Genomic DNA, 21357 nt, shown 5'->3' with positions numbered 1-21357 from the left:
AAAAACGCATTATTTCATACATAAAAATAATGCCATAGATCTGTCCTCAAGAAAAGTACCTTTATCTTACCCAGAGAATCCGCATTATCATTATTTAAAACATTACCTTTGTGTCAGGAGATGGACTTATAGTATTTTTTTATAATTATTTAAGAAGATCTCAAAGCTATTTACCAACATTTACTTACTAATCTGAAAAACCTTGACAAAAATGGCACTAGTGTCATCAGAGAAGCTTGTGTTAAGTAGCAGTCTCTTTATTTTATGAGTAAATAACCAAAGGAATCATAGTGACATAGTAGATAATCTAGAAAAAAACCTGATATTCTTGATGTGGATTAGACAACGTTTTCTTTGTTCTCTTAAATTTTTTTTTTCCTTGACTAGTTCAGTGCACTGAAATATAGCAAGACTGGGAAAGTATTAGCCACCTGATAAGTATAAAATTGTGGTCTGTTTCCCCTAATAAGGACCCTATCTTAGTCAGTTCTAACTACTGTAGAAAGTACTACAGATTGGTCATCTTACAAACAGAAATTTATTTCTCACAGTACTGAAGGCTAGGAAGTCCAAGATCAGGGCACCTGCATGGTTGAGTTCTGGTGAGGGCCCTCTTCCAGGTTGTAGATTTCTGTCTTCTCATTGCATCTTCATATGGTGTAGCTGAAAGAGAGTAAGAGAGTTCTCTGGGTCCATTTTCTAGGGTACTGATTTCATTCCTGAGGATTGCATTGTCATGACATCCAAAAAGGCCCCACTTCCTAAAACCATCACATTGGCAATTAGGATTTCAACATGAATTTGAGGGGACACAAATGTTCAGACCCATTTCATAGCCCTATATGACAAAACCTTGCTTCCTTTGAAGAATTGGTACACTTTCCATAATACACAGAATCTTATAACTAATAGCTGTTCCCTCTTTACTTGGCAGTTTAATTCAAAACCCACATAAGACATTGTTGCTAGCATATTCGTGATCTAGTTTTTCCCTAGTTTAAACTTCTTTGCTGATTTATGTTTTTCCTGGCTTTTTGTTCATAGTTTTCTGTTTTGCCTTGAGTATTTTATGCATTAGCTATATGTTTCAATGGAACTAGTATGTAAATTGACAAACATTTAAAAAGTATAAGTTCAAGTAGAGTTGGAGCCTCTGATACTTTAAAAGACAGCATTGTCAAGTTACCTATTACACTAGCACTTCAGTTTTCTTTAGCACCTGAGTGTTGCTTTGCCTTTTTCTACTACATGCAGACACTGGACTTGATGAAAAGAAGGAAATTTTTCCTTTTGATTTGGAGAGGTACTTTTGAAACCTCACCTGTTCTCGATTTCTTGTTTCCTCATTCCTAGCCTTTAAGATGACTCAAATGTTTCTATAAATTACCTGATTTCTACTTCAGTCCAATAACTAAAGCAAAGAATAGACTTTTTCATGTGAACCATTATCATATCTTAGGCATTAATCAGCATCTCTTTTGTACAAGTATCTTTGTGCTGGACAATCTCTATATTGAACTGCAATTTCACATAGATAAATAATACAGTAACATCACGTTACTGTTACAGTGAAATTAAGAAAACTTACCTAGGCTTTGATTGATGGGTAATTTCAGAATTAAGTGGCTTATAGAGTACCCATTAAAGAAATAAAATGTTGAGAGATGTATACTTGTATACATAGGTTATTGAATATAATCATGATCTTTAAATGACTGCGTATGTGTAAGTAAGAATGGTCTTCTGATAGACAAAATCAATTAATTCAAGAAAAGTGTTTCACTTTCATTCATCAATAGTAACATTAAGCTGAGTACTGGCTAGTTGGAGTGCTTTGTATGTAGAATGTACTTAATAAGTATGTGGTTAGAAGTGAATTCCACATATACAGAATCATTGGGAAGCATTGATTTAAATCATGTAATTCTCATTTAGCTTTGAAAAATAATTCAAATTGTACTTTTACTTTCTATGTAATCTTTGGCACTTTAAGTGGTAGTTTGACTTAATTTCTTGCCATTTAGTTTATGAAAACTAGACTTTGGATAAATTTTCATTCTAATATCACAATATAAATTTGTGTGTTATATGTGAGGCTACTTGAATATGCATGGTCAGAGATTATCACTCCACTCCACTTCTTTTCCTTCCTTTTTCTTTACTTGAAGTGACTTCACACAATGAAGAAAAAACAAACAAACAAACAAAAAAACAAAAAACGATGGTTTGCAAATATTATAAACAAAATTTTAAATCAATAGTATTCCAAAGAACTAGCTCAAGTATACAACTCTATGGGGCCCATCAAGAAAATCCCCATAAGCAATATAAAGTAATCAGAACCCAATTACTTTTATATGTCTGTGGAGTGACTTAATAATTGTCTTATTTTGTCATTTATAGTCAAGCGTGTAAATGTTTTAGAAGTTTATCATTGTGATAAATACTTTGATGTGATGAAGAATCACTAATGTGATAACTGCCTATCAGGAATTATCTAAAATCATGTAGAAATCTCATTTCTTACCAGACTATCAGAAAGGCCCTTAGGTTCTGTCTTCAGTGAACTTACATTGTAGTGGGGAGAGAACATGAGTATAAATAATCAAGTAAAAATTACTATGGTGAGGTTCACAGGGAGAAGGCAGGAACAGAGACAGGTTTAATCATCATTGTATAAAGAGATAAACAGTGCAGTGAAGTTCATAAAAGCCAAGAGATGCTTTTGTTTCTAATCTAGTTTATATTTGTTAAAATTGAAGGTACTGTTGATCATAATCTTATAAATTATAATGTAGAATTACATTACACTTATATCTAAGTGTTTTGTCCTGTGGAGAATAACTAACCTTTAGTTCTATGATTTTTTGAAAAATGTGAGTATACTTTATGCTTTCTTCCATTCTATAGCTGGCACTTTATGTGCTTTCATTCCTGGAACCCAAAGACCTGCTACAAGCAGCTCAGACGTGTCGCTACTGGAGAATTTTGGCTGAAGACAACCTTCTCTGGAGAGAGAAATGCAGAGAAGAGGGTAAGGTTCAAAATTACGCAGAGAATATGCTTATGCTTTGAAAAAGCAAAGAGGGCTGGGGATATAGCTCAGTGGGTAGACTGCTTGCCTTGCATGCACAAGGCCCTGGGTTCAATCCCCAGCACCATGGAGGGGCGGGGGGGAAGAGCTGTGAAAAAGCAAAGAAATTCTGAGAACAAGTAGACAAGAACAAGTTTCTGTGCAGCTATAATAAAGTGGTGGATAAATGAACAAAGGGAACTTTGGTAGCCTGTGGGTCTTCATTTACTTTTGCTTATTTGAGTTCAAAGTGAAAGAATCAAGATAAGGATGATTTAAAGGCAATCTAAAAATTATATTATCAGTTAAATACCCAGCATTGAGTATTTTATTCTTGAACACCTCCTGTGAGCTAGACATTCTTAAATGCTGAGGATATAGAAGTATCTTGCCTTTTTTTTTTCTTATCTTGGAGCTTATATTCTTGGAACCTGTTTAAAATAAGAAAATCTGTTTTAGTAGAAGAGTGGGCATCATCCACATTAAAGGGAATATTTTTCCCCAGCAGCCTTCTAGAAAATCATTTTGACAAAAATATGTAAAAATATCATTTGCCTCTGAGAAGCAAAATTTTTGTGAGAGACTCATAGAGGTAACCGGTAACTGTATGGGAGACTCCCTGACTGTGTAGTCAAGGGGAACATTGATGGTTAGTCCAGGTTAACAATGCTTTGATTTCTAATCCTGATTCTACCAGAACCTTGTCTGGGTCTTGGATTAATCAATGAAACTATTCTCCTTATGTGTCCACATATATTAAGGTAGGATTAGTCAACCCTACCTCGCCTCTCAATCATGTTTTAAGTTTTACCCCATTGTGTACTGTGAATCAAAATGCAGTCTGTAAAAATAAAATTTTTTAAAAATTGCATAGATGGGCACAGTGGCACATACCTGTATTCCCGGTGGCTCAGGAGGCTGAGGCAGGAGGATTGAGAGTTCAAAACCAGCCTCAGCAACAGCGAGGTGCTAAGGAATGCAGTAAGACCCTGTCTCTAAATAAAATACAAAATAGTGCTGGGGATGTGGCTCAGCGGTTGAGTGCCCCTGAGTTCAATCCCTAGTACTCCCCAAATATAAATAAATAAATTGCATAATGTATACATAATAAAATGTGTCATTTTAACCTTTTTTCATTGTACAGTTTAATGCTCTTAAGTATATTGGCATTTGTGTGCAGCAGTCACTATCCATCTCTGGAGTTGCTTCATCTTGTCTAGCTGAATCTTGGTACCCATTGAACATTAACTCCTATTCCTCCTTTCCTGGCACCTGACAAACACTTTGTCTTTATAAATCTGATTAGTTTAGGTACCTTAGGTAAAAAGCATACAATATTTGTCCTTTTGTAATTGCCTTATTTCATATGATATAATTTCTTTGAGGTTCACTCATGTGTCAGAATTTCCTTCTTTTTTAAGGTTGAATAATAGCCCATGTGTGTGTATGCCACATCGTTTGTCCATTCATCTGTCAATGGACACTTGCATTGCTTCCACCTTTTGGCTCTTCTATTCAAGTCTGTGCTTTTAATTATTTTGGGTTTATACCCATTAGTAGAATTACTAAATCATATGTTACTTGTATGTTTAATTTTTTAAAGCAACTATCATATTATTTTCCACAGCAGTTGCACCATTTTATATTCACACAAGCAGTATACAAGCATTCCAGTTTCTACACATCCTCACCAACTTTTCCTAAAATCATTCTGAGAAAAAAATGAAATACTGAATACAAAAATATGCCAGATAGAACACAAACTCTACATTATTTTTGCATACCTTAATAACAGTTAGGAACTGGACAGTGTCCTGCATTTCTCTTGTTTTGAGCATAGAGGAAACTGAGATATTGTAATATGTGAACTTTGCGTTATTGATAAAGAGAATTATTCTCTTGGAATTCTTTGATACTTTAGGGATTGATGAACCATTGCACATCAAGAGAAGAAAAGTAATAAAACCAGGTTTCATACACAGTCCATGGAAAAGTGCATACATCAGACAGCACAGAATTGATACAAACTGGAGGCGAGGAGAACTCAAATCTCCTAAGGTAACTGAACTCTTCCACAGAAACTGCTACTCTGTAGTGTAATACCTAATGTATTGTTTTACTTCTTGGTGAGCAGTACAGCTTCACACATATCTTCTGGGGAAAGAAAACTGTTTTAAAATAACTGGAAGTATAATTGACCATATTCCTTTATTGCTAATTTCTCTAATCTGACAATTTACTTACTTAAAAGATGTTTGTTAAAATTAGATGAATTGTCTTTCTGTCTTATGTAAATGAAAATTTCCGAATATCACTTTGAATTTTATTGTGTCATACGTTCTTCCTCAGAATTTGCCAGCCCCCTATGACCATGCTCCAAACATGATTTTTTTTAAGGAGCTGGATTTTGATTTTTGGTGACTTTTCCATGTTGTATTTTTATAAATTGAAGCATAATTCTGATTTTCTGTATATTTCTATATAACTTTGTGTTTTAAATATGTAAGAACGATAAAAATGTTAAAATTCTTAGATACATTTTTATAATGGAAAAAAAACAATTTGGGGAGATTCTATCATATTAACATGTGTACACCATAGTAGGTTTCTTTGCTTTAATTTGAAAAAGTTGATGACTATTACTATTGTCTTTCTAGTTAGTAGGTGCTTTCTTTTATTCTTGTGTATTAAAGTTGCAAAAATAAGATGTATTTTTTTGTTGTTTAAACAGGTAAAATAGATGATTATAAAATGTGTTTGTGTTGGAACCATCTTTATAAGGTCTTGACTCAGTATCTTAATAGTAGAGGTTTCAATTATACAAATAATAGAATATGAAAATAATAAAATGTTTAATGATTGATTCATTATTTAGGAAGGTTAATGCTCTATATTGTGTGTAGGTTTTAATTTTAGAACTAGATAATGTTATTGTTCCCATTTATGGCTTCATGTGTCTTTTCACCAGTATTTTAAAGAACATAATATGATGGTGTATTTCTGATTTGTACATCTATTTGATAGGTGCTGAAAGGACACGATGATCATGTGATCACATGCTTACAGTTTTGTGGTAACCGAATAGTTAGTGGTTCTGACGACAACACTTTAAAAGTTTGGTCAGCAGTTACAGGCAAAGTAAGTTTACTTTTTTCTACACCTCATAAATTTACCATTGTGTTTATATTTTCACAAGGGTCAACCAGTAAAACAAGGATCCTATTTTGATCCTAACTTAGCCCCCCATAATTATGAAAGTCTCCCCAGCATAATGATAGTGATGTTTCCCATGACAGGGATATCATTATTTTTCTTCATTTAAATAGTTTGTCTATTTTTCTGACTGGTATTTTCAGATTTTTCAGATGTGTTTTATCTTTTTCTTAGCTCCATTTTTCCCACCTTTCCCATCAAGTTTTACTTCATAACATTTTATTGTCTTTCAAGAGCATGATTGAGGGATAATTTGTTTTTCCTTGTAAACAGTTTTGTTGATAAGTTGCCTATAATTTAGAAGTTAAGTTTATCTTGCTCATCCAAGGTTTTCTCAGCCCCTTGTGATGCGGAAGTTAAGCAGAGTAGGTATTTAAATATGGGTTTGGAGAAAAAAACCCAAGCAATAGCTTAACTTCATGTAATATTATACTTTAATGATTCTCTAGTGAATATTTATTGTCATCATCTAAAGGAGAATATTTTCATGAATTAAGTAATTGGCCACCTAAAAAGTAACAGAAGAGAGTGTGAAAAAAAATCCATGTTTTGCAAAATGTCTTTTACCATATTGCTTCTTGGACAAGAATCTTATAAATATTCCAAGTCAGATGTTAAAATTTTTTAAAGCAGCTTCATATTTCCATGGTGTAATATTAGTTTTGGATTTATTTCAGGGTTCTAATGTCTGTCTTTACTTGTCTAGAAGTAGCTTGGCTAGCTCATAACTACTGCCTTGGGGCATATTCAGATAAAATGTGGTATGTAGCCACACCCAACGCTGTTGGCTTTCATTCATTGAATCTATTCCCATGGAAGAAACCAGGTTGCAATTTTAGTATTATTTCATCAAGGAGGCCAGGCTGGAGCTATCACACTTCGCTTTCATCTCAGATGTTTGCTTCCTGTTACATCATATGTTTTATATTGTATGATTCTTATCATATGTTTCATATCATGGTTGCTTTCTACATATTTGTTTCTCAGTTTGTGTGTGCATATTTAAGTATGTAATTCTATTGAATAAATAAAGCAATAATTACTAGTGAGGTCATATTGTATGATGAGTTAAATATATTTCTGATGGCTTTATCAGATTGATAAATAATACAGATTTTAATGAGCTATTATAATAGCATTTAAATTGCTTTCCTTTCCCCCCAAATTAACCACCGTAAGTGTTTTTCCAGTGTCTGAGAACGTTAGTGGGACATACAGGTGGAGTATGGTCATCACAGATGAGAGACAATATCATCATTAGTGGATCCACGGATCGAACTCTCAAAGTGTGGAATGCAGAGACTGGGGAATGCATACACACCCTGTATGGGCACACTTCCACTGTGCGCTGCATGCATCTCCACGAGAAGAGGTAAAGGGACAATCCAGCGTGTTTGGAACTTTTTCCTCTGTCACTTGGGAATTTGCTACCTTTCTGTGTAGTGATACCAAGATTGTGATAATGAGCTCAATTGATACCAATGATTGTGATAATGTGATAAATTAGACTTTGAGAAAGCCATAACATCTTGGCTTAAAACTAGGGGTTCATTGTTCAAATTCCTCCTTCATTGGATAGCATCATGGGCTTCCTCCTTGAGACTCTACTCCCTAATCCCTTTTCTTATTCTTTGATGATTCATCATCTTCAAACAAAAATTGTTTTCTCTTTGGATATTCATATTTTGCAGATGGAACAAATTCAGTCTCTTAGCTTTCAGTTTAAATCTCTGAATCTTTTTAATTATCCACTCACCTTAACCTCACTCCATTATCTCCTAAATCAAGACAAATCTGAGACCTGTGGGTAATTCTCTCATTTCCCGTCATCAGAACGCAGCCATAGTTTTCACATGTGGTCCTCCCCTCTTTTCTGCAGCTTACAGGGAGCTTTCCTATAATCCCAGTAGCATCATTGTGCTCTTCTTACGTCTTTGGGAACCTATGATTGCTACCGAGTAAAGGAGGAAATCCTCAATGCACTCTTCATAATGCGTTCAGCCAAACCCAGCTGCTTTCCTTTTCCTCCTTGGCTCTTGCTCTCTTTTCTTCTTTTTCCTGCAACACCTCCTGTTGACATGTCTTATATCCCTGTGAAGCAAATGTGTTTTTTAATTTATTTTTTAATTGGAGCATCATAGTTATACATAAAAGTGGAATTCATTGTGATGTATTTATACATGCACATAACATAGTTTGGTCAATTCATTTCTTAGTTCTTCCTCTTTCCCCTGCCCCTCTATGCCCTTCTACTACTCCACTGTTCTCCCTTCCATTTTCATGAGATCTCCTTTCTTTTCTTTTTAATTCCTTATTTCTCTCTAGCTTTGGCATGTGTGAGAAAGAACTTTTGACCCTTTACTTTCTGAGTCTGACTTATTTCATTCACCATGATCTTCTCCAGTTCTGTCCTTTTACCAGTAAACGACTTAATTCCATTCTTTATGACTGAGTAAACTGCTTTGTGTATGTATACTACATTTTCTTTGACCAATCATCATTTGAAGGACATTTGAATTGTGCTGCTGAAAATATTTGTATGCACATATCATTATAGTATGCTGACTTTAGCTCTTTTGGATAAATATCAAGAAGTGGTCTAGCTGGGTCATATGGTGGGTCTATTCCTAGTCTTTTGAGGAATCTCTATAATGCTTCTTCAGGGAAAATTGCAAGCAAATGTATTTTCTGGAACTGTGTGCATATGTGTTTTCTACTTCATTTGTCAAAAAACAAAACAAAAAAATCTCCTGAAGGGTCATTAAAGTGAATTCATTGCAGTCTTCACTAGTATTTCCCCCCCAGTGCTGGGGATTGAACCCAGGGCCTTGCACATGCTAGGCAAGTACTAAAAACCATTGAGCTACATCCCCAGCCCTGAATCCACTGCAGTCTTTACCTTATATTCTATCCATAGCATCTTCTTTCCTAAGAACCATTACAGTAAGTAGACTTGGCCCTAGATTTGAATATATTTTGGGCTTTCCCACGTCCCATTCCAATCAGTAACTCAATACTGTGTTTCTGTATCAAGGTTATACATAGGATTTCTCGTGAAAACAGGTGTTCCTGCTGAAAAAAAGAAAAGAACTTAAAAAACACTGACTTCATCTGTCATGTTTTCTGATGTTACTAAAATTTTTAAAAATTTTTCTTCTGTTTATCCCTCTACAGAGTCGTTAGCGGTTCTCGAGATGCCACCCTTAGGGTTTGGGATATTGAGACAGGCCAGTGTTTACATGTCTTGATGGGTCATGTAGCAGCAGTCCGCTGCGTGCAGTATGATGGCAGGAGGGTTGTTAGTGGAGCGTATGATTTTATGGTGAAGGTGTGGGATCCAGAGACTGAGACCTGTCTACACACGTTGCAGGGGCATACAAATAGAGTCTATTCATTACAGGTAAGAGATCTTATCTCCCCGTCCTTTAGATGCTCTACTGATGAGTCATAAGATTGTTTTACTTAGATAATCACTGTCAAATTGCTGATCCAATACAGTCCAAAAAAGGTGAATCCAATTAATCTGCCATTTACATGTACTTCAAAATTGGCATGAAGAAACCACAAATTTAAAACTAATGCAAATGTTTTAATGGTTTCCATTTCTGTGCTCCATTCTCCCTCTAAAATACAAATGTTTGTCGTGGAACTTGATACTTGGGGGCTCTAAGTTTTGCTGTATTAATTAACCTGGAGTTTAATAAACTCCTTAGCAGAGGATTAATTTGGGCAAAAACTGTCCCTTTGCCTTGATAGTTAAAAGTTGATGGACCATGTAATTGTGATTACATTCCCATTCAAAGTAGAAGGGGAGCCTGCCAGTATAAAGCTACTCCACTGTCCCAGGGCCACTGATTTGCAGTCATAAAGAAGTAACTTTGACTAACCTGATTTTTTTGTTTGTTTACATTTGAACCTGACATCCATGAATAGGTTGTCAAATTACAAGATCACTAACTTGACTAATAGTTTTAGTTCCTGAAAGGCAGCATTTTCAATTACAAGTATTTTCAATTGCTTAAAAAATTTATTTACCAGTCGCCACCCATTAATGATAAGCAAATTAGTACATAATCCCAGTGCTGACATTGCTGTTCTGTTCTTAAGATATTCGTTTCTTAACTGATTAGGATACTGTCTCCATCATGAAATACTGATATATGGTAAAGATGTTTGTTAAAATTAGAAAAGATGATGATTTGTATGCTTTGTGATATGCTCAGGACCTGGTGTAGCTAGGAAGCTGGAGAAGAAATGCTGTATAGCTTACTGTTGTTATCAAAATGCCAACTCTTCTAATTCCAGATATAATTATATTTTGGCGTATTTCCTAATTAGTTTTAGGTTCTTGTAAATGAAACTTTTATTTTACATGCAGTTTTTAATGGAACTTACTTTTGACCATCATGCAAGTTACCTCTAACCCTTTTCATGATTCAGGTACTGATCAGCACCCTCTTTATTATAAGCCATGTCATTAGTTGCAACTTCCTATGGGGAAGTAAAATGCAGAAGGCAGTCCTCATTGAATCATCCGTGGTATATAACTACTAAGTGGGACTTGATGATCCGAAAATAATGTTCATTTTAGGCATTTTGTGTCCTTTGTAAGTTGTTCCTGCATCTCCTTTGAAGCTACTGGGCATAAAATATGAGCATTTCTGATAGAAGTGTCTCAGAACATGCCATGTATCCTTTCTTGATGATGTGCACTTCACCATAACCACTTGGTCCTAGTGCCCTGTTTTGTTCCTGGCCTTGCATGTTGCCCATGCTGTCCCCTCCTCCCCTACCAGGATTTAGGTCAATAATTGATAGGAAGCATATCCATTTGTCTGCTGCTCCTAATAAGCTGTGTCTGTTGTAGTTTGATGGCATCCATGTGGTGAGTGGATCTCTTGATACATCGATCCGAGTTTGGGATGTGGAGACAGGGAACTGCATTCACACATTAACAGGGCACCAGTCGTTAACAAGTGGAATGGAACTCAAGGACAATATTCTTGTCTCTGGGAATGCAGATTCTACAGTTAAAATCTGGGATATCAAAACAGGACAGTGTTTACAAACATTGCAAGGTAAGTATTGGCTACGCACCTTTAATTGTGTTCATTAAAAGGTGATTGCTACTCATGCAGAAATGCTTACTTCAGATATGTTTATGAGCATGTTCACTCTCACACAACTAGGCAACCTTGAAAAGGTGTTTTAAATTGTTTTACTATAAAATGGTTTAATTACTTCATACATGTTCACTTGACTCAACCTAACCTTAAAGAACAGTGAGAAGGAAGAAAGATCTTGGCTATCTCATAGAAGCAACATACTCGTTTTATTTTTTGAGTGATCATTTTATTTTGAATTTAAACATCTTTGATAGAAAATTGCTTTGACTTCCACTTAGCCATTTGCTAAACTGGAATGGAATGGAATAATAGTTCCCACTGAGATGGACAGATACATGTGAGAATTGTTAATATCATATGAGGGAGCAATGCTAACTTCTTCATGATGAATGTGTGTGTGTGTGCGCGCGCGCGCGTGCGTGCACGCTCGTTGGCTGGCTGGTTTTACCTCTTCCTCAGAGATTGGTCATAGCGTCTATTTAGTTTTCACCTTTGGTCAGTTCCGAGTAGTGATAAATCTGTTAGACTCACTTGTCCCTCAGCAGAACATACGAAGCTGCAGTGTCTACATCATTGCCAGCGAATGCTCATGTTCATGCAGCCAGAAAATAAAATGTGTGCCTGGTAGCTAACCAGGCTTCCTGGAAGACAGACTCTTGAAAGTTAATGTTTCAGTTACAAATAGCTACCAGATTTTCTTACATCCATGCTGATCCTAAAATACTCAGAACAAGGTTTCTAAATATGTAACATTTTCAATGTTGCATTTATTGTATATTCTAATGTAGAAGCCTACAAATTACAATGTAACTAACCCATAACCTTGATTTCTAACCAGCAATCAAATTCCTTTGGTTTTGTCTAGGTCCCAACAAGCATCAGAGTGCTGTGACCTGTTTACAGTTCAACAAGAACTTTGTAATTACCAGCTCAGATGATGGAACTGTAAAACTATGGGACTTGAAAACGGGTGAATTTATTCGAAACCTAGTCACATTGGAGAGTGGGGGGAGTGGGGGAGTTGTGTGGCGGATCAGAGCCTCCAACACAAAGCTGGTGTGTGCAGTCGGGAGTCGGAACGGGACTGAAGAAACCAAGCTGCTGGTGCTGGACTTCGATGTGGACATGAAGTGAAGAGCAGAGAGGATGAATTTTGTGTAGACGATATACTCCCTTCTCTTATCCCCTGCGCAAAAAAAACAAAAATCAAAAAAACAAAAACAAAACAAAAAAGAAAAAGAAAAAAAGAAAGAAAGAGAGAAAAGAAAAAGAAAAAAACAGAAAAAAAGAAAAAAGAGAAAATGAAAAAAAAAAAAAAATCCCTTGTACTCAGTGGTGCAGGATGTTGGCTTGGGGCAACAGATTGAAAAGACCTACAGACTAGGAAGGAAAAGAGGAAGAGAAGACAAACCATAACTGACAAGAGAGGCGTCTGCTGTCTCATCACATAAAAGGCTTCACTTCTGACTGAGGGCAGCTTTGCAAAACGAGACTTTCTAAAAACCAGGTGCAATTATTTCTTTATTTTCTTCTCCAGTGGTCGTTGGGCAGTGTTAATGCTGAAACATCGTTACCGATTCTGCTCGCTTGTTCTTTTGCCACTGTCACCTAGAAAGGAGCTGCAATAATATCAAAACAAGTACTGGTTGACTTTCTAATCAGAGAGCATCTACAACAACCACAACAAAAGATTCTCCAGTGGAAAAGCTAGGAAAAAAAAGAAAAAAGAAAAAAATTACTGTGAATTGTTTTTGTACAGTTATCATGAGAAGTTTTTTTTTTTATTTTATTTTATTTTTATTTTTATTTTTTTTTTTTGCCAACCATTGCCAATGTCAATCAATCACAGTATTAGCCTCTGTTAATCTATTTACTGTTGCTTCCATATTCACTCTTCAATGCATATGTTGCTCAAAGGTGGCAAGTTGTCCTGGGTTCTGTGAGTCCTGAGATGGATTTAATTCTTGATGCTGGTGCTAGAAGTAGGTCTTCAAATATGGGATTGTTGTCCCACCCCTGTACTGTACTCCCAGTGGCCAAACTTATTTATGCTGCTAAATGAAAGAAAGAAAAAAAGCAAATTATTTTTTTTTATTTTTTTTCTGCTGTGACGTTTTAGTCCCAGACTGAATTCCAAATTTGCTCTAGTTTGGTTACAGAAAAAAGACTTTTTGCCACTGAAACTTGAACCATCTGTGCCTCTAAGAGGCTGAGAATGGAAGAGTTTCAGATAATAAAGAGTGAAGTTTGCCTGCAAGTAAAGAATCGAGAGTGTGTGCAAAGCTTATTTTCTTTTATCTGGGCAAAATTAAAACACATTCCTTGGAACAGAGCTGTTACCGCCTGTTCTACGGAGAAACTTTTCTTTTTGAGGGCTGTGGTGAATGGATGAACGTACATGAGAAAACTGACAGAATATTTTAAAAATTGAAATAAAGTTGCTGGTCAGTCTTAGTGTTTTACAGTATTTGGGAAAACAACTGTTACAGTTTTATTGCTCTGAGTAACTGACAAAAAAGGAACGATTCAGTCTCTAGTGAAGGCGTCACACGCAAACCCGCGCGGTGAGTGACGAGTCAGAAGGTTCGCCTCATTCTCCAGGAGCCACGACTCAAGCTGAACTGTGAAAGTGGTTTAACACTGTATCCTAGGTGGTCTTTTTTCCTCCTCCTGTTTATTTTTGTTGTTGTTGTTGTTTTATTTATAGTCTGATTTAAAACAATCAGATTCAAGTTGGTTAATTTTAGTTATGTAACAACCTGACATGATGGAGGAAAACAACCTTTAAAGGGATTGTGTCTTTGATTTGATTCACTTAGAAATTTTATTTTCTTATAACTTAAGTGCAATAAAATGTGTTTTTTCATGTTAGTATGCCTGATTTTTCCACCAAGGTAATACTATTTTATAAATATTTAGGCTCTGTCTGATATTTAGAACAGCACAATCTTAGTTTCTTCTCATTCCCTATATTGCGACACAGAAATGATTACTTCAAGCCTGTTTTAAGTAGCTGAAGTAAGGGTAAGGTACTACAAATGAAATCTGATTTATCTCCCTCAGTTATACAGGGGGACACTCCACTGCGCTTCTCTCTGTGGTATATGAATATGGTTCCCTCAGAGTCATAAAGCTTTTCTGATAGTTACAACTAGATGCTGTATAAATAATAAGTTCATTTGAAAACTACCCTCGCATTTGGTGCTTACCAGGTGCTTGCTATGCGTGCTCTCCCTCAAGTTCCCAATATGACCTGCATTTTAAAGAGGAGCCCAAAACCCTGCAGTTTTGCAGCTGAGTCCAGTTAGGTGATTTGTTAGTCGTTTAACCAGCAGAACACCAGGAGTCACACCATGTTCGTAAGAACTGAATGCCTGATGTCCTCTAAAAAATTTTCCAAACTAAAGTAAGGTTTGGGGGTCATGTCATTTTTATGATACTTTCAGTTATTGAAACTATGTAGCTCTAAGTATATTTAGTACCTCAAATTTTCAGGAGATACTCAATATACATACAGGATAATCTCAACTATCCAGGTCATAGACAAAAATCTCAACATTGTAATAGTGGACTCTCATTAGAATGAGTTTCTCACAATCATAAAGTCTGCCTCACTCACCCAACGATACTAAACAGCACATCTGGTAGGGGGACCCAGGACTCTGCATTTGAACAAGCTCACCGGGAGCATTAGGAACACTGCACTTGGAATACAGCCTTAGTACCTGTGTCCTGGTGCTTTTGGTGTATTGGGCCTCAGCAGATTGCAAACACAAGAACAGAAGGGAGAAGGGATGATACAACAGAAGATTGGAAAACAACTTGATCAAAAGCAAGGCGGAAGTCATGGCGGTCAGCGGGGGCTGCCCTACCTGCTGCAGGGAAAACCAGGCTCAACCCTGAGCCATGGTTGCTGTTCCCCTTGACAAATTGGCAGAAGCTTTAATTCTATTTGATGGTCCTTGAAACTGCTTGATTTTTCATAATACCATATAAACGAGGCTTAACTCTAATATAATTGAAAAATCTATTTTTTAAACATTATAGAAAACAGAATGAGTTGACAGACTTCATAGACAAATAGGCCTGAGTTCAAGTAGGCCCAGTTCTAATACCGTCCTGTTCCTGGGATTTTCATCAGGTTTCTCACCTTGTCATGTAAAATGGAAAAGATCCCCGCCTCAAGGTTAATGTGCAGATTAAATGAGATGTTATAAAGCATGCTAGCACTTAAAACTGATGGCATTTAAAACTCTGCAAATGGTAGCAACTATTAAATAGACCCAGAGGGAGAATCGTGGAATGTTTGTGACTCATTCAGGTATAAAAAATTAGCATATACATAGATATATATACACATATGTAGGCACATGTGGTATTTATATGTATTATGTATATAAAACTATATGTACCATACATCTATAGCAGTTTACATTCTTTTAAGTGAATCACATAGAGTCTCATTAAGTCTTATGGAAACTTTGTGAGAGAGACTGGTACCAAGCACCTAACAGTGATATGGTATATACTCTGATATTCAATAATGTTGTTTTAGGAATATGTGAATAATCTGTATTATAGTGAATTTGTTCCTAAACCTTATTCTAAAGAAATTTAAGTATTATAATTTTAGTAAAAGAACGAAAGGTCATTAAGGCAACTCCATATTGTGACTTCCATGAAGAAATTTACTTCCTTATATAGCTGTACGTTTTAAAATCTTCATAATAGAATACAGATAGTCCCCACACATAAGTGTTAAAAGTTCCCAAAGACTAAGCATTGCCTGAAACTAAAGCAAAATTGGTACACAAAAGTAACCCATAAAGGTCCATAGCAGGTGCTCAGTGAATACTGTTAACAGCAAAGGGAGTGTGCTTACCTTATTTCTTGTTGGAATTGTTCATAATCTTGACACTTTGAAACCCCCTTACTGAGATTCAGTTGTCACAGCTGTTTCATTTATTTGTAACAGCTAGTATCCTCCAAATTATTACTATTTCAACCTATTTAATTTCAAAAAAATAATTGACTTTTGTTTTTATTTATTTGTTTATAGTATTGGGGATTGAGCCCAGGAGTGCTCTACCCCTGAGCTACATCTACAGCCCCTTTTACTTTTTATTTTGAGACAAACTTGCGATCTTCCTGCTTCAGCCTCCCAAGTGACTGGGATTACAAGCAGGTGCCACCTTGCCTGGCAGTAACTGACATTTAATTATTTATATTTAGTATTTTAAGCCATTTTCTCTATCCCTTTCAAGCTAGTCAGTTAAAAAGTCTTGTGTTTCTCCGAATTGATTTGAGATTGTGATCAAACAACATAATAGACCTCCATATTCCTCTTCTCCCTGAAGTGAATGGGGGTCAAGGGTGGCTTCCCAGATCCTGCTTTGCTCTGCTTCTGTAGACCCTTCTCCTGGAGGCACATCATGAGACCTTGTCTCTGCCCCTGTAACTCCTGTGTGAAAACCAGAAGCACCCAGCCTGCCCCTTTGCAGAGGGGAATAGATTCACATTCCTTTTCCTTTTTTTCCCCGATTGATCCCCTCTGGGTGGTGGAAATTTTCTGACAACCCCTCAATCAACAGCTCCCCCCAGACAAAGTTTTATTCACTTGCTTTCTCTTAGTCATCCCTTACCCCCAGTGAAAGTCAGGGTTGCAACCCGTACTCCCTCGGGTTCATCAGTCAATGAAGGATCCAACCCTGTCATCCTGCAGCAGCTGGAGGAGAACCCCCTGCGTGGAGAGCCATTTCTGTAATCCTACTCACAGTAGCAGGGGCTCAGTGCCGCTGAGGGACAAATGGATCTGAATGAATGTTTCTGACACAGGTGGTTTCAAAGTTCCTGCCTTGCTGGATTCTGAGGATTGTGTGTGTGTTCATATGCTTCCAAATTCAAGAATATTTAGAAACTAGGACTACGTCTTTTGTTCTCAGTGAGTCATAATCACAACATCATTTCCTATGCCTTTCTTTTCTTCATGCCTCAAAAGAAAAAAAAAAAAAAAAAAGGAATGGGCTGTATAAGGGGAGCCGGGTGGCAGGAGGGGACTTTGCAGTGCTTTTCCATGGTAGACCAGTGGCCCCTGTGTCTGCAGAGGGCTTTGTGTGTGTGTTCACGCAATGTTCCTGGAATCCCATATGAAGCAACCATATGGCGATTTGAAAAGCTGGTGTGCAATTTTTTGATTTTGGCATTTTCTACTGCCCAGGAGACAGATATTAAGTTAGATCTAAAGTGGCTGCACCCAGTCCCTTTCTTGGGAGCGCCTAGTTGTTGCTTTGAATTGCAAACAAACAGCATGGTCTGGCACTGTTGCCTAGCCAACATGTCTCATTATCCATTCCATTAATACTGGTGATGCCCAAATGAGTGAGATTCTTGCCAGCTTGGTCCCTCTGCCACCTTCTCTCTTTAGGTGGATGAAGCAAAAAAATATCAAAAGGTAATTTCAAAGGTTCTTTGGGGAAAGGAAAAGCACCAAGAGCTGAAAGGACTCCCAATGTACCTTTCCCCAAAGTGTGAAGTATAAATAAATTCTAGATCTAGTTCCTAGGAAGACTCATTGCTGAGACGAAAGCTTGGCGACTTCCCAATTTGCAATTGAGTATAAAAATAGCAGAGTTTCTATTTCAGATGATCTGATTCTCCCCAGGATTCCTGAGGACAAGGAACCACTGAGTGGACATTTTGATGTTTCGTTCTTTCCTTTGGAATATCTGGTGGCAAAACCTGTGCAGGCTGCTTATCTTTGGGTTTGGTTTTGCCTCAGCAGTCATGCTCTGCAAAGAAGTTATTTTGGAATCACTTGCATATCAAGGTTCAAATATAATAGACTGCAAAAAAAAAATGTATTGCCAATTTCCCCTTTTTCCAAGATGTTCGTAGATTATAAAAGAGACATCATTAAACCACGCCTCAAGATAAGGTTACACGCCAGACTTCCAACTTAGATTGCTGCAGCCCATTAAGACTTCCTCAAACCCCTTATACCTTACTAAATGTAATCAGAAAGAGAGCGAGCCTTTCAATTTGAAGATGCTCTGCACTCCCATAAAGGAAGTTTGAATAGCTTAACTACATCCAGGAAGGACATAATATGGAGTAAAGATACAGGGTGGATCAAGGTTTGGGGGACCTGAAGCTTACAAACTTAAAACCCACAAAATTAGATCCAAAGTGAACACTTTGAATAACAAAGATCATAAATTACTGAAGCCTTGGAAATGCAGGTTCTTTTGAGATTTTACTAAGCAAAATGACCAGATTTGCTTACTAGAAATACTTCAGATTGTAGCCTTCCCAGCGCTTCCCTGTTCTACAGGGATCTGGTAAGGAACCCTAAAGCTTGGCTTCCTCAGTTTCAGTCCCATCGTCTATAAAAAGGGTGATGTGTTAAGAGGACCACATGAGACAATGTATGGCAGGCACTTCTCATAGCACCCAGGACCTAAAGGATTGTAGTCATTACCATAATAGAGCTAGCTGTCATCCTGTACTTGGTAATACTTAGTATCATTCTAAGCATTTTAAATTATTACTCATTTAATCTCAGCTGTCTAATGATGTACTACTATTACATATGATCCCATTTTACTGATAAGGAAAATGAGGCAGAGATGTCAAGAACTGGCTCAAGAACACAGAAGAAGAGGGGGAGAAGGAGAAGGAGAACTGAGAGAAATTGGGATTCAAACCTGGGCATTGAGTCTCCAGAGTCCAAGCTCGAAACCACTATTACGTGTTGATTCACAACTGCCTGCAAATAAGGGGACATTTAGTGTCCTGTAGGTCATCCCAGAATATGTTGGAGTCCTCAGTCTCAGGCTTTCAACCTGGAAGCCACCGAAGCAAGCAAGGGCCTGGTTTTCAACGGGGGAGGCCTAAAGAATCCGTATGTGGCCAATTCCTGGTATGGTTTGGCTGTGAACCTCCTGTCACTCTTCGCAGTTGTAGAAACGAGAGTGAGCTGCCTAAGAGAGAAATATTTACTCCAGGAGATCCCCTAATAGTAAGAATATAGGATAAGTGGGTAAAATCGTGTATTATTAAAAGAATGTCTGTTTCCAGATCATTCAGAGGGGGAAAAAGCTATTTTTACAGAAGGTAAATTCTTTAGTTATATAAAAAAAAATTTTAAATAAATTAACCATCAATACACTTGTGTTTCAAAGTCAACCAGATGAATGAAGGAGCAGAAACTTCTGCAGTTTATTATAGTCAGGAGGAGAGACAGGGCCATGTAGAATGAAGGACAGATACATGGTAAATCCTCAATAAATGCTAGCAGCCATTATTATTGGAATGAGAAAGGGTTGAGTTCAATTCCATTTCAGCCACTTGTGTGACTTGAAAGGTTTTTAAATGTTTCTGAACCTCTTTCATCATCTGTAAAAGGGAAAGTGACATTTGTGACTATTATGTAAGATCACTTACAGCACCCTGTACAGTGAATGGCAAATCCTGTGTCCCATGCATAGTGACCGTCTTCATCATCATCGGCACCACATGAGTATACTGATGGCTGTGTTTCATGCCACCATTTCAAACTGAATCTGGCAGAGGTGATCTGAAAGCCTTCCCAAACACAGTGCCAAGACTGCCTCCCAAATGTGCCAGGAACCTGAGAACAACCTCAGGTCCTGTGAGAAAGGAAGAGACGACTGGATCTAAAACGATACATCATCTTTTCAAATAACTTATTTAAATAAAATAGAGGGATTAAAAAGGCATAACCCCAGAAGAAGAGCAGGAAGAATTAAATAGACGACGTAGTTCATCAACCCTGGGTCTTTACCCAGGAAGGCAGATGCAGGAGTGGATTGCTCCAGGTTACAGAAGCTAAAATCCAAAGTGCCCAGAAGAACGGGATCCCAAGGAAAAGTGAGCTCAGGGTTATGACACGGGACACATGCAGTGGCTGGACCCCCACTTCCCTTTCTCATCTTGCAGCCAGGGGACCACCTGGGCACTGTGCACTGCCCCCGCCCCAACACACACATCCAAACTGGGTACATAGCCACAGCTCGAAACAGAGGCAGAGGTTAAGCTGCAGTCTCTCCTAGAATGCCAACCATCAGGCATATGCCAGAATATTCTTCCCTATAGAAGTGAACAGCTCAAGAGAAAACCTTGCTGCATGCTGGCATTGAGCAGAGAGGCACTGGCATTGGGATTGGCATGTGCAGAATTCCTCCAATGAAACTGTGGTCCTCCCCCAGCCACCAAAGAAGAAGCTCTTTATTCAGTGAACCCCAAAGATGAAATAAATTGTGAAAAAGAACTAGCATTAACACCCTCAGAAAGGCAAGGTCCTTTATTTTGTCATTTAGAGCAGGATGCAGCTGTTTTCTTTTTGGAGGGATCAGTACTGGGGATGGAACCCAGGGCCTCACACATGTAGGCAAATATTCCATCACCGAGGTGCATCTCCAGCCCCAGGATGCAACTTTAAAAAGAGCTTGTGGAAACTAAAATATGATAGAAATTTTACAGAGAAAGAAAATCCTTTAGTGTAAAACAAAAATTGAAGAAGACGAGCAAAAATGAGAGGAAAAGTGGAAATTAGACAAAATATAAAAGAGGAGCAGTCTGGGGCATCTAATATCCAAACAACAGGTATTTCAGAAAATGAAATAGAAAAATAAATAAGAATAAATTATTCAAAAAATAATCCAAGAAAAATAAGCAAAATCAGGAGACAGAAAAGCCCTTGATTGGAAGGTTCACTCAGATACCGTTGAAGAAGTGAATGGAAAAATCCACCCATGATGTGGTTCATCATTAATGAAATCTTCAGGAACACAAGGACTAAAGAGAAACTCCTAAACTCTTGAGGAGAGAAAAATCAGTGCTGGGAATAATAGAAAGGGAGAGGAAAAATCGGAATTTTTCACTTCTCAATGGCAACATCAGATGCTAGAAGACAAGGTCTTCATA

The 21357-nt window shown here is 37.3% G+C and overlaps 1 protein-coding gene across 7 annotated transcripts in view; it reads left to right on the top strand.

Annotated features, from left to right (window-relative positions):
- Fbxw7 (F-box and WD repeat domain containing 7) overlaps positions 1-14283 on the top strand; it is a 190628-nt gene extending 176345 nt beyond the window's left edge. For all 7 annotated transcript variants that reach the window (XM_047566554.1, XM_047566550.1, XM_047566553.1 and 4 more), the window contains 7 exons: positions 2911-3034; positions 4995-5131; positions 6098-6211; positions 7477-7658; positions 9461-9686; positions 11154-11364; positions 12278-14283. In XM_047566554.1, the coding sequence (XP_047422510.1) occupies positions 2911-3034; positions 4995-5131; positions 6098-6211; positions 7477-7658; positions 9461-9686; positions 11154-11364; positions 12278-12546 (1263 nt within the window). In that variant the 3' untranslated portion in view covers positions 12547-14283. The remainder of the gene's footprint in view (positions 1-2910; positions 3035-4994; positions 5132-6097; positions 6212-7476; positions 7659-9460; positions 9687-11153; positions 11365-12277) is intronic.
- The last annotated feature ends 7074 nt before the right edge of the window (positions 14284-21357 follow it).

The sequence above is a fragment of the Sciurus carolinensis genome, chromosome 10 (genome assembly GCF_902686445.1).
Source record: "Sciurus carolinensis chromosome 10, mSciCar1.2, whole genome shotgun sequence".
NCBI lineage: Eukaryota > Metazoa > Chordata > Mammalia > Rodentia > Sciuridae > Sciurus > Sciurus carolinensis.
This window is presented reverse-complemented; position numbering and strand designations above follow the sequence as displayed.